The sequence below is a fragment of the Rhipicephalus microplus genome, chromosome 3 (genome assembly GCF_043290135.1).
Source record: "Rhipicephalus microplus isolate Deutch F79 chromosome 3, USDA_Rmic, whole genome shotgun sequence".
NCBI classification, from domain to species: domain Eukaryota; kingdom Metazoa; phylum Arthropoda; class Arachnida; order Ixodida; family Ixodidae; genus Rhipicephalus; species Rhipicephalus microplus.
The window spans coordinates 1492328-1506513 of record NC_134702.1 but is presented as its reverse complement, the minus strand read 5'-3'; the positions used below and the strand labels follow the sequence as shown (position 1 = coordinate 1506513).

At 44.6% G+C, this 14186-nt stretch overlaps 1 protein-coding gene and 1 long non-coding RNA gene across 2 annotated transcripts in view; both read left to right on the top strand.

Annotated features, from left to right (window-relative positions):
* Positions 1-8638: 8638 nt before the first annotated feature.
* Aldh7A1 (aldehyde dehydrogenase 7 family member A1) overlaps positions 8639-14186 on the top strand; it is a 91770-nt gene continuing 86222 nt past the window's right edge. The window contains exon 1 of the mRNA XM_037433962.2: positions 8639-8844. Coding sequence (XP_037289859.1) covers positions 8677-8844 — 168 coding nt within the window. The 5' untranslated portion in view covers positions 8639-8676. The remainder of the gene's footprint in view (positions 8845-14186) is intronic.
* LOC119184554 (uncharacterized) lies at positions 8851-13773 on the top strand. The gene is made up of 2 exons (XR_012894173.1): positions 8851-10860; positions 11000-13773. It is a non-coding gene; the product is annotated as an uncharacterized LOC119184554 (long non-coding RNA).

The following is a 14186-nucleotide window of genomic DNA, read 5'->3' as shown; positions in this document are numbered from 1 at the left end:
GACACGAGTGAGGCAATAAAATCGCACCACACTTTTCGTCAAAAAAGCAGCATGCTTTGCGCAACCAATTTGTTGCGTCTCGCCTATCCCCTTCATCATCTCAACGGCCGATTTGGCATGAAGACGTGATGTGCTCAAGAAGCGAGTGATTTTGTTCTCAAGGGATAATATCAGGTTATAGAAGGAATTCGACGGATACAAAAGTCCTCCGAGATCCCACAGCTTGCTTGCCTGGGCTGGGAGATTTCCTGGCACATTTTCTTTAGAAGCAAGGCAGGCGTTCTTGCAATCATCACAATTACTACGAAGTACACGCTTTCTTGCGACATAACCTGCGACATAATACACAAGGCGGGCGTCACTTCGCTCAACAGTGTATGACGCATGATCTACAGACACTTCTAGCACGTCAGATGAAAGTCTTTCGTTGTCTTCGTTGTGATCTTCCACCTCGTGCAGCATTTCTTCCAGAGAGAGAAGAGATTCCACCACTCCGTCAGCTACATTGCCACCCTTCGGACTCTTTGCCAGGCTATAGAAGCTGAGGCATCTATAAATAAACAATGCATATTTTACTCACAACAGCAGTCAAACATAATCAGATGCGTAACAAGTTTATACGACATGCAACATAAGGCGTAAAATTTGATAATAAAATACCTCGTGATAACAACAAACTGTGCAGGGGTTGGGTGATCATTGCCACCACCTGCCTGCCGCACGATTCCGAAACAGCGCTCAAGGCAGTCTTGGCTTAGGCGAGCCGTCATGAGATACTTGAAATGTACTTCCTCACACAGGTACTCCAGGAGGTGCTTCGTACTTTTCAACGTCACACGCAAACCCACTGCGGTACTTTTGCTTAGAAAGCCAAGTCCTCTTGCGTGAGCTTCCCACAAATCGAGGAACTTTAGTGCCTGGTCAAGCACAGCTTCCTTTCGGCTGTGAAGCCTGAAATAATGTTTATGTATGAAGCGTAGAAACTTTGTCTGGACTAATTATCGACAGGGTAAATATTTCACTCTTACCGTAAAGCTTCTGCTGGAAACCTGGATGTCATCACCTCGATTAGTTCCGCCATGAGACCAATAACGAGTCTTGTTGGCTCAACATTTGTGTATTGCTCCTCGATCTGATCTTTGTAAAAATCTAAGCACCGAGTCACTTGGGCACTGAAAACATGAAATGTTAAGTCCACACGCATTTTCTCGAATCCATTTGGAAAGATATGTGATCGAGTCAGCTTTGGTGCCACTTTCAAGGTGATGGCACTGCTGTCAAGTTTCCACATGGTTGACACATGATCCCAGTGGGCCTGTAAAATTTCCACATTGCATCAGGAACTGTTAAGGATTCAAATTAGCATTGAGAAGTACGCATTATGCATAAAAATTCCACAGAAATATTAGAGCCAACTTGCCCTTCCGTTGTGGGTGTTGAAGCCCTGCTTCATCATTGTGTTTCTCACGCACTTCATGAGGTGAGGGAAGTCCGATATAAAGTACAAAAATCGGTGTTTGTTGCACGGATGAACAACTCTGCACTGAATGTCATTGAGGGTGGCGCGTATCCCCAGGATGTTCCACATAGATCTGTTCCAGGGCGCACCATCACAGCAAATGTAATCCACGTAGAGGCCGGCTTGCTCACACAAAATTGTAGCTTCTACCAAAAGTTTTGTCAACAGCCTGGCTTTTACGTTCCCGCTGGATGAAAACACACCTGAAGAGAAATAGAGCATTACAAAACGCTTCGGCATATGTGCCTTAACAGTGCAAAAAATATATTACCAATGATTTGTGTCCATTTCCCCACAAATGGTTGGAACATTATGACAAGCCCATGGTCAGCTTTGCGGTGTCTTTCATTGGCATCGGTAAACTTGCCGAGGTCGACAAAGCCTTCAATATTGCTGGACGACTGCAAGTCCAGATGAGCAGAGAGTTTCATTTCATCCACTACTATGCCCCCATGCCTCTCCATTTCATCCATGTCTTTAACTTTTTTCTTCAGACAGCTCAGGAGTTTGGTATTAAACCCATAAGCAGCAGCGAATCCCTGTAGATAAAAACATTAGGAACCATCTCTATACTGCACACCATATGCAATCACATACCTTGATGTATTTTTGAAGGCAAGCACGGCTTGGCAGGACAAGAATTCTGTGTGCTCTAAGATGCTCATACAGTCGTGCACTTTTCATTCTGAGGATGATGCACTCAAGGAGCCATTCTTTATTGTAGTTATATCCGCGCAAGGACCTTCGTTTGGCAGCGTCAAAACAAGCCTGCACCGCAGCCCGTTGCTTTTTTGGAAGAAGTTTCAGCTGAAATAATTAAGAAGCTATTAGTAATGAATCTATAACAACTTAATGGGACAGTGTACCTTTTCCTCTAACACAGATGCAATGATTTGTGAAGTCTTTTCTCGCATCTTCTTCAGGGCATCCTGCAAGGTAAGCAGCTTCATTTTCTTTTTCTTCAACGTACGAACAGCCCATTTCAGTCGTTGTGCAGCTGTTCTTGCAAGTGGCCGCTTAGTCTTTTTTTTTTTTAGACGGAGCAGACGAGCCTTCAGAAGGTTTCTGCATTTTCTGCAGGCAGTACAACGTCCAGATGAGCCATCTGTAAAGTGTACCATAATCGGTGGATAAGTCTAACCAAAGCAGGGACAGGTATCTACAGGCTCAAATAAAATATTTTAGGCAGGGTTTGCGCAACTGCGATATCTCATAATACCTTGTAGCGAAATCGATGAGGAACCATCGCAAGAAAGGGAGAAGACACGATTTTGAGATAGCTTCGCCTTGCTTTCCAAATTCAGTGGTTGGAACTCTTCCATTGTCCCAATTCCTACGCAGGGTGTCAATGTGTCTGCATACTTGAGAAGATCCTGTGCTTGGCTCACTGTCTGACAGCCACTTTTTTTGAATAGGAACCCGTTCAGAAAGATGCTGCACTGAGCAGCTGCTCCTTCCTCAGCTTCAAACAACACTATCTTGTTGTGAATAACAGGAGGTGTTAAATCTCTGTCCAATTTAGCGGTCTGGTAGCATAATGCATTCGTTTGCTCGAACTTCTGCATCGACCACAACTCGCTAGGACGGTGAAGCATAGCACTTAAGGAATGCAGCTGTTCGGTCAACATGACGTTCTGTTCTGAAACGATCACGTCATGGTCAATCGCTGAGCCTTCTTCGACATTGTCGTGGTTCACACTAATTCTTTTACTCGAAACAGCACTTTCAGCCACGCTTTTCCGTCTCTTTCTCTCCTTGGGCAGAGCTTTCGTCAAGTATTTAGGCAAATTAGGAAAAATCGTCGGCACGGCGTCATTTGTTAAGGTCGGCACAGCGCGCGGCATGTATACATCTTCACCATTAATCCTATGTTTGAACGTACGCACGACAAATCTGTGAAAAAGAAAAGAGAAAAGGACAGCCAATTGGTTATGTTGCAATGCAGCATGTGACACGTGGAACGCAAGTAAGCAAAATTGGTCTCTTGCTCGGGTGTGCGAACACCGTGCCTTCTATTTTTTGTACATACCTTGGGTCGAAGTGCTTCTCGCACACTGCGGAGTTCTCGTCAAGCTGTTTGTCCGCTCTTGGAATAGCACGAATCCATTTGTCGAACAGCACACTACACGTGGGAGCTCGGAAAAGGGAAACTTTCTCTCCTGAAGAATTATAATATCCAGTGTTGCAGCCAGGCACAAAGCACCAACGTTGCGTCTTCTTTTTTGTCGTTGACATCTTCGGACATTTCAGAGAGACTCAACGCAATCACCGATCGACGACATACTTGTAAGACAGTGCGACTGCTAACGAAAAAAATTATGGCGCGACTGAAGCAAACCCAGCGAAGTGCGCCGCTCACTACCCGCGCCGCTGCCATCAGCGCCCCTAGCGGCATCGGCGCGCCGAAGGACCCTCTCCGCCAAGCGAAAGGCGCCCCGCTCATCACACCTCCCCATTCTAGCCACCCTACCAGAGTCCTTCAAGGACTCTGCTATGACTGTACCTCTACCGGAAAACGAGAACAGCGCCTCCTCTAGTTTCAGATGCCCGTCAGTTCATATGCTGAACAATAAAAACTCGCGAGACGCCACGCTTTGCATGCTTGCCGCGTCGAGGCGTCACAACCTGACACTATTGCTGGCCTGTCGTTTGTTTTGGACGAACTCTATAAATGGCTGTGCCATTTATAGATTTCAAATTTGTGAACAATGCACAGTTTTCACGCAATAATGTTAATAAGCTTGAATAGCAGAAGCTACATTGTTTTGTGTCTCGCACGCGGATTTTACGACTTCGAGATTGCGCAAGACTTCGCCTTGTGAAGCTGTGTATGTCTTTTATGTGTTTGATTGTGGTCATTAGAGGGTTTTAGTAAGCTACGGAAACAAGTTACGGAAAAGCTGCCACACGGAACCGGCTAACAAGTGCGCATGCACGACCATATTGTACGCGCATACAGAAAGAAACCGCGTCGTATTTGCGTAATGCGTTTCCGAAGCTTGATGAATACTTCTATTCTCCAATTTCAATGTAGCGCGCGCTGGGAAACAGCATGAGGAATTACAACCAAGCTTTGCCCTCCTGACACAAGAAATAGTGTCGTTGTTGTGATCACGCTTTGGCAGATTTCTAAGGTGTGTTTCATTCCAGCATTACCTAAGAGCTCAATAAAAATAGTTGGGCAGGCAAGTCCTACCTTTTTTCTCTATTAGATTTTCTTTATGTTTCATTTTAGGTGCTCAAGATGCCCCCAAAGGTTAACATTGCAATTAACCTAGCTGCCGATTTTAAGAACTAGCGCTTTATTACCAGAAATCTTGTTCTAGCACCCAACGTACGTTTTCGGTTGGAGGAAAACCTCCTGTTTTCCGTAACTAATGCTTCTCTATTTCTCTGCTTTGTGATAGACAAAAGATATGTATAGTCAACCCGATGATTTTATATATTTTCTTAGTTCACAAAAAAATAAGTGACAAAAAACACACACAACACTGTACAATACGATTTGAGAATTCTTCGCGACAATGGCTTTTTACCATACATTAATTTTGATCACACAGTTATTGACAGTAATCTTCATCGCAAGATTACTTAAGTGTGGCTTGAACTTCCTGAAGAGAAGTTCAAGAAATTATCTCCTGTGAGCACGGCTTTTTACCATACATTTTGATCACACAGTTATTGTCAGTAATCTTCATCGCAAGATTACCTAAGTGGGGCTTGAACTTCCTGCAGAGAGGTTGAAGAAATTATTTCCTGTGGGCACGGCCTTAATTCTAACACTTTAGGACAGGGAGGTCTATCAAAACGTTTACAGCATCTGCAGCACTGGTCTCTGATGGCCTTACAAGTTAGAACGATGTCTACAAACTTGTGGAGGCTTTTCAACGAAACTCCCACAGTGGGGAAGCAGGGCCACCGTAAACAAAGAACAGTGACACGGCGAACCACCCTACACGTGCACGTAAAGCACGGTGACGGAATGCGCGGCTGAGCTGAACATTGTGTTAGGGTTCCTCGATGCACGAGCCCCCTCCGCTAGGGTGGCTACCTCCTGCATTCAGTTATGTCCTACCAACTTGCCCAAGCTTCCACGCTTCATACCTCCGCCGCTTTAAAGACGCACGCATCGAGAAACCCTACGTGGATAGATGAACTAATATGGCTGTACCCACGGAGGAAGGAAAGACCTTTCCTTTCTCAGTGGCTGTACCCTTTAGACGATAGTTATAGCGCGAGAACAAAACGATGACACAAACGATGCCTGCCTACAGTTTTGACACTTATTGATAGAACTACGCTTATAATACAAAACAACGTCATAAACTTGCTCGCTTGCAATGGCGTTACGCCAATAGAATATTTGGAAAGCAGCACAATTTAAGCTGTCGATACAAAATGAGAACTGGTTACAATGAATTTACGCAGATTAACAGATGGGCTATATATACAATTGGCAATTTTAATATGTTTGAGTGTTGTTTTTAATAAGTTTATATGTAATAAGCCTTTAGGAAAGCAATAAATATTATTTTCCACAAAACTGGCATCATAAAAAAGAGTCGCCACCAATTAATGTCAATTGTGACAACATTACTTACACTCGGGTTTCTCGTGAAACAATAGAGCGCATGTAGGCTCGTATGAGGAACACTGTGTTCTGGATATCGTACGTAGAGAGTGCTGACAAACGAGTGCATGATTTATTCATATTTTTGATACTTCACCTCTCTTTGTAGTTCGCCAGTAGCCACCTATGATGTAACGCCGCTCAAAGCGCTGATTGAGTAGAGCTAGGCGGATCCGTGCAAATTTCGATTGATTTTTTTTGGGGGGGTTTGGCAGGCTCTTGAAACAGTGAATGTATCGACGCAATTTCGGCGTGCCTGCATAGTTACTCGTGCACCATGGCGCGTAGCAGGTGCGTCCACTGATAAATGCTCAAAAACACATTAAACACGCTGAAAAAGAGCAATTACACGCTTTCGCAGGCACGGGCGCGCGCTTTCCCAATGCAGACGCTCCCACGATCTTCAGTACCATGGAACTACAGCCGATGGATAGATCAATGGATGAATGTGGCTGTACCCTTTAGATTGGGCGGCGGCTAACGCCGTCTAGCCGTAATGCTTAGTGCACTAACTATTAGATTTATCTTTTTTTCTCTTTAAATAGTGAGGTTGAGGATTCGTACTTTGCAGTGAAGGGTTTAATTTTCACCCGTGCCTTGACTTTAGCCACCAATCAGATGACCTCCTTCTAGTTAAGTCTACCCGCTTAAAGTCTATTTTGCCCTCCCTGTCCCTAAACCCCAGTGCTTTGAAAACCTCTGCGCCATCATTCTGAACTATAGGGTAAAGCCCTTTACAGAACATTATCAACTGTTCGGCAGTTTTTTCTTCCTCTCCACACGCACTGCATACTGTGTCTACCCCTTCGTATTTGGCCCAATATGTCTTGGTTCGCAATACTCCCGTCCTGGCCTCAAACAGTAGAGAACTACCCCGAGTATTATCATAGATCATTTCTTTGGCGATTTCCTGCTTAAAAGTTCGATAGATCTCTAGTGCGGACTTCTTAGTCATGCCAATTCTCCACATGTCAGTCTCCGTTTCCTTCACTTTCTTCTTAACCGATAGTTCTTTTTGGTTTGGCCTCCTGCTGTTTTTAAGTATTTACCAGTCAATTTCCTGGTTCGCTTCCTCCATTTCGTATCGACATTCTTCATGTACAAGCATGGAGGAAGGGAAAAAATAGTTTTCCTTCCTCCATGTGTACAAGTAGCCGAAAACCTTACTAGCCCAACGCTCCTCCCCCATTTCTCTCAATCGCTTCTCAAATTTTATCTTGCTGCTAGCTTCCCTCCACTCAAATGATGTCCATCCCATATCACCTTGTACTCCCTGATTTGGTGTATTCCCGTGAGCTCCTATAGCAAGCCTACCTATTCTACGTTGCTTAATTTGTAATCTTGCTTGAACACCTGATCTCATGCACAATACCACATTGCCGAACGTCAGCCCAGGAACCATGACCCCTTTCCATATTCCTCTCACAACATCATACCTATTGTAATTCCACAGTGCCCCATTTTTCGTCACTGCTGCATTCCTGTTACCTTTAGTCGACACGTATATTTCGTGTTCCCTTAGGTACTCGGTCCCATTGTTTATCCATACGCCCAGATATTTGTATTTATCTGTTATATCTAGTGTGACCTCCTGTATTCTAAGCTCACTACCTTCATTGTCATTAAAAATTATGACTGCTGATTTTTCTTCACTGAATCTGAAATCTAACCTATCTCTCTCATTACCGCAGATGCCCACCAATCTCTGCAAATCTTCCTTATTGTCGGCCATTAGCACTATATCATCTGCGTACATCAATGCTGATAGTGCCTGTTCAATGAGTTTTCTTTGGTTGACGGAAGAAAGGTTGAAGCCCAGTCCACTTCCCTCTAATGTGGCCTCTAATTCTTGTAGGTACATCATGAATAACAAGGGTGACAGTGGACATCCCTGCCTAAGTCCCCGTTTCACCTCTGTGGGCATGGATACCCGTTTTTCCCACTTTATAACTACCTTGTTACTTTTATAGATTTCCTTTAAAAGATTAGTAACTCCATGTCCGTGTGTGTCTAGTATTCCCCACAAGTCCTCTTGAACCACGCTATCGTACGCTCCCTTGATATCCAAAAATGCTTGCCACACGGGTCTGAGTTCCTTTTCTACTATTTCGATGCACTGCGTCAGTGAGAACAAATTGTCTTCCAACCTCCTGTGTTTCTGAACACAAAACACCTACAGCGCCGCCCCTACTGTCACCCGCCAGCACGGAGGAAGTGCCCACCCACGGAGGAAGGAAAGTGCCCACCCACGGAGGAAGAATCAGCCGAGATGCGGCGCGGTCGCCTCGTTCACTCCACGGCCCTTTCTAGCATCTTTCTAGTACACTGTACTGCTGCATTCAAAAATTATAAAAAAATGTGTAAAACAATTACTAAATGTGTAATAAATAAAAAAGTTATCAATTGTTTGTTATTTTAGTGAGGTAATTAACGATTTTTTTATGAGGCGTGTGTTTCTGCGGCGCGGTCCGGAAAACTCATCACGTGATCATACCTGCTGTTCTGAGGGGGGTCAGTAGTGGGCGTGATGTGGCCGTTACTCGTTCGTCGTGCAAAGACATCGTGCCGGCTTATAATTGCTAGGAGAATGGCGTCTTTCCTGATCGACGAGGCCGAGTACTCCTTCCTCAAAGACCTCGGCCTGTCCAAAAAGAATTTGGGTGTGTACGACGGACAGTGGAAAGGCAGCGGAGAGGTGAGTTGACCTCGGACTCGAGGTCGCCGGGTTGCTGATAAGCGCACGTGCATTTCTCCGTCTGCACTTGAGGCGGCCAAAAGGCTAGAGGTTCATTCGATTATTCGATTCACACTGCACTTCCTGAACTGGTCCATGGTGTTTATCGTCGTCGTGCAGGGAAACATAGAAGATATAGATGGGTATACTGACCCACAGGCCAAATAATCATGGATATGTGTGAAATGCAAATGAAATGCAAAGTGTGAAGGGCAAATAACATGGGAGGTAGCAAGGCTGCAGTCGACGATAGACTGATGTCACATAGAATGTATGATAGGCTCAGGGGAATACACGTAAATGAATGTGACTCCAGAAGACTGGATAGTGATCACAAACGGATCAAGGTAAGTTTTGTAAGAGCAATGAAAGTCGGAAGGAGACAAGATAAGCAACTACAGGGGGATTTGTGTTCAGAAAGGCAAACAGAAATAGCTACTAAACAAATCGAGAAAGTAATCACTGAGGATAATAAAACAGTGTGGACAAACACGAATCTAATTAGACTGTTTAAGCTAGAGCTTGCTTAGGCACGTGACAAGTCACCCCGGAAAAGAAGACACAAACCCAAGAGTTGGTGGGATGAGGAAGTTAAGAGAGCCATAGCAAAACGTCAGGAAGCCTCTACGGAACACAAACATGCCGAGTAGCGGGGTGAACAGACAGGTAATAAAAAAAAAAAGGGAAATTTTTCTAAGCTGTAGAAGGGATGCATCCCTTCTGATCAATGAAAAGATTAGAAGAAAGGGAGCTCAGTGGCTCGCAGAAGTACATAAAAAGGACAGAAAGGCAGGTGTGAAACTTGGGAACCATCTAAACTCTCTAAGAAATGAAACGAGCCTAGAGCAGAGGTTTATAACTACACCTCAAGGTGCTAGGCTAGAAGGGGTCGAAGCTATTAAATATATAATAACAAGGCTGACAGAAAAGTTAAACAAAGACAAGTCAAGGATGAATGAAGTGGCCCATTGGCTCCATTTTCATGAGAGTGGGAAAGGGTTGAGAAAAGGTTCCTAGTAATACATCAACAGGCCCAGATGGCATTGCAATTATGTTGCTAAAGTCATTGGGTCTGAAGTCTAAGCAGACTTTGAGAAAGGCAGTGAGCAAAATAACAATCGGTGGTGAAGTCCCCGATGTATGGAAACTTAGCAGGATGAGCATGATCTATAAAGGAAAGGGGGACAAAGCTGACATAAACAACTACCGTCCTATAACAGTGACATCAGCGGTCTACAGGCTGGCGATACAGGTTATAAAGGAAAGACTGCAGGCATGGAAAGAGGATGAGGGGTGCTGGGTGAACTACAGAGTGGGTTTCTAAAACGTAGAAGGTTGGAAGACAATCTGTTCACCCTGTCGCAGTGCATCGAAATAGCAGAAAAGGAACACTGGTCCCTGTGGCTAGCAGTTTTGGATATCAAGGGGGCGTACGATAGCGTGATTCAAGACGACTTTTGGGAATACTGGACACACTAGGTGTGGAAGATGGAGTCACTAATCTTTTAAATGATATCTCTAAAGGTAACAAGGTAGTTATAAAGTGGGAAAACGAGGTATCTAAGCCCACAGAGGTAAAACAAGGCTTAGGCAACACCTCCTAAAAATTCTTCAGGCCTGTGCCCTCCGCTGTGACGTCACCACCAGCCGTCCTACCAGTCCCATACTTCCTGACCAGTTCCATCGCTCATTCCCGAATTTCCACTCGCTGCAGTGGTGATGGCCGTGCTGCACGTGTTCTTTTCGCGAGTCTGCCGAGGCATTTTTTTTGCGTTGTGTGCAGTGAATTTTACTGCCGGAATTTTATTGCACGAAGCTTCTGACATGCCCAATAAGTGCTGTGTGCCGGCATGTTCAAGTAATTACAAGACCGGGAAGAAAGTTCAAGTATTTTCATTCCCCAAGGATGAAGTGCTAAGGAAGAAATGGCTCAGTGCTATTCCAAGAAAGGATTTCTTTTCTACGGAAAACAACAAGGTAAGAGCAAACTGGATGTCACCATTGCATCACACTGATGGCGAAATTATACTCATTGTAACAGTTCGCGAAGCGCTTGTGCAATGTTTAGACGCATTCCGAGGTTCGCTGACACTCTGCGACTGCTGTTGGTATGCAGGTATGCGCATTGCATTTCACCGAGTCATGCCTTCAGAACAAGTCGTCCTACACGGATCCTATGGCAGGAAGAGTGCTAGAGGTCTCACTGAAAGTACCACGCCTGCGTTCAGGATCAGTGCCCACACTGTTCCCAGGATGTTCTACGTACTTGTTGAAGGATGACCCTTCTTCGAGAGAATGCCCGGAAATGAAAAAAATGCGCCGAGAAGCCGCTGACCTCGCTCGTGCCATTGCAGAATCGGAGGCTTCTTATCGTGATGAAGAAACGAAATGCTGTTTTTCCTCGCTTCTTGAGCTTATGGAATGTTTGAAAGTGCACCTGTGCCAAATGAGTGGAATTGTAATTCACCGCACACACTGTGCCCTGTTTTTAAATATTGTTGATGAGAGCATGCCGCTGTTGCGGTCGTCTGTTACTGTTTTCAGCGACCTGAGTATCAGTGTATGTTTTCATGGTACCAAATTAAGCCGTATAGGTGATTATGTCGTGCCAGGAAGCATTGGGAATGTGAATGTCCTGTCTGCCATCCTAAGTAGGCTTCAAAGCATCCTCGATGAAAAATGCTCCTCAGAAAATCTTTGTGACGTAGTCGTTAGCCTTCTCGAGCAACTTGAACGAGATGCCATTGACAGCAAGAAACGTATCAGTCGGTTCTTGCGAGAACAAGTGGCGTTGCTTGGAAAACGATTGCAGTATTCCTCCGAAAGTATGGTGGTTGCTTGCATATTGCATACCATATCTCCACACGCCTACAAATTTCTGAGGGGTTCAGGTTTTTTTGTCATGCCACATCTCAGTACTTGTCGAAATGTCTGCTCCTCGTTTCACTTGTCACCTGACACTGAGGCAGCCAGTGAAAATTTTCTCAGGTACATAAAGCACAGATTTAAGCAATTGCAGCCGCATGAAAGTGCCGTGGTTCTCATGCTTGACGAAATTCACATCCAGCCTTTCTTCGATTTTAAAGGTAGAAAAATTTCAGGGGCAGCAGGAAACAGTGAAGAGGCCGCTACTTCTGCTCATGTGTTTATGGTGCAAAGCATGCCGAGTTCTTTTCGAGAGGTGGTGCACATTCTGCCTGCACGAACAATGAATGCTCACTCTCTTCATGCTGTCCTGAAAAATGTAATCATTGGCCTTGAGGAAATAGGTTTTAAAGTTCCTGCAGTAGTTTCAGACAACAACGCAATCAATCGCAAGACACTCAGTATGTTTTCAGATCCGCCAAAGCTGAGCATCGTTTACCCAAATCCAAAAGACGCAACAAGATTTGTTTTATGTTGTGGATTTTGTGCACTTGTTGAAATGCATCCGAAACAACTGGATAAATCAAAAGAATCTTGGGACAAACCTTTATTTTCCAATGTTTGATCTCTCAAACAACAGTGTCCATCCCGACTGCATACAGCGGGCATCATTCAAAGATCTTCGGGAGCTGCACAAGCTAGAGGCTTCTCAGCTTTTGAATTACAGCTATCGCCTTTCGTCAAAGGCGCTAAATCCTAGCAACTTCGAAAGGCAGAATGTTAAGCTAGTACTACAAATATTCAATGTTTTTGTAGCTGAGACACTGGATCACCACTGGAACTTTCATGCTTTATGGCATGCCAAAGAAACTGCCAATTTTATCAGGATAGTTCTCCGCTGGTGGAAGATTGTAAACGTTAAAACACCTCACAAAGGCCAACACCACAGAGATGTTTATGAAGAGCCAGTTTCGTGCCCGAATGGTGACCCTAAGCTGGAATTTCTCGATGCATTTGTCACTTGGTTGGATGTGTGCGAATCCTACAAACACAACGGCATTCTCGCGAGAAACTCAATCTGCTCTAAGGCATTCCGCCTATGCAATACTTGAATTCACCAAGTACTGCCTTGTCGAGCTTCGTTATAAATATGTCCTGCTCGGCAAGCTGCAGACAGACGGCCTCGAAAACAGATTTGGCCAGTACAGGCAAATGGCTGGTGGTCATTGCCACATCAGCATTAGGCAGCTGTACGAGAGTGAAGGCAGAATTCGCCTACAATATACTCTTCCTATAATGAGCAGTGATGATTTCATTGATGAGGCTGTTCCACAGGCAACAGCCACAAATCAACAGGACTGCAGAGTTACTGTCAAACCTGAAGACCTTGACAGCTTAAGCACACGCGTCGCTGTTTTTGCTTATGTTGGAGGCTTTTGCACTAACTCTGTGGAAAAAACGTTGAAGTGCAACTGCTGTCAAGAGAACCTTGTTACTGACAGTTGCGATGCTGAGTGCGATGGTGATGCTAATTCTTTAATAGCAAGTCTCAATCGAGGTGGCGTGAAATTTCCGAACGTGTGTTGTGACAGTAGTGACGCACACTGAAGTTGTTGTTGCAAAGTTGCTGCAGAATGAAAAAAAATGCCACGAGCTCTCTGCAGGCACGAAATAACAGATGTATTGTTCAACAGCTTGTGAAAGAGAGCTTGCCAGCATTTGAGGAACTGGTGACTGTGCGAATGGGCACGAACCAGATTTTGTGATAAATATGTTGATAAAATGTGCAACAAATGTTCTGCTAAATAATAATTTCAAAGAGAGGAATGACGCAGCCGCTGTTGCTAAAGCCGATGCCCAAGCTGTCGCAAAAGCACGGAAATTGAAAACTGTTGCTCCAAAATAAAGTGCTCATGTATCATTTGCAATTTTCATTAGTATGTTCATTTATTTGTGTTTTTGATCATTGCTTCGTGCCCCTGTTTCGTGCGCATATGTTGAATAAACTAACTCTTACTACAGGAAGTTTCCACATTTGACAAGTTTCTTATAATTAACAATACCCTTTGAAGACATTCAGACGCGAGAGAAAACAATATTGCCGAGATACAACTGGTTCACTGCGAGAGGAGTGCCAGAAGCGGCGCGCTCCCGCGGGACCGGTCGGACGGCGAGTGATGACGTAGCTGACGTCATGTCACGTGAGGCGCTGGCCTGAAGAATTTTAGGAGCTGTTGGCTTAAGCAGGGGTGTCCTCTGTCACCCTTGTTATTCATGATGTACCTCAAGGATTAGAGGCCAAATTAGAGGGTAGTGGACTTGGCTTCAGCCTCTCTTCAGTCAAACAAGGAAAGCTCATTTAACACGCACCACCAGCATTGATGTACGCAGATGATATACATAGTGTTCATGTGATGTCACTTCCGCCGTTGTCGCCT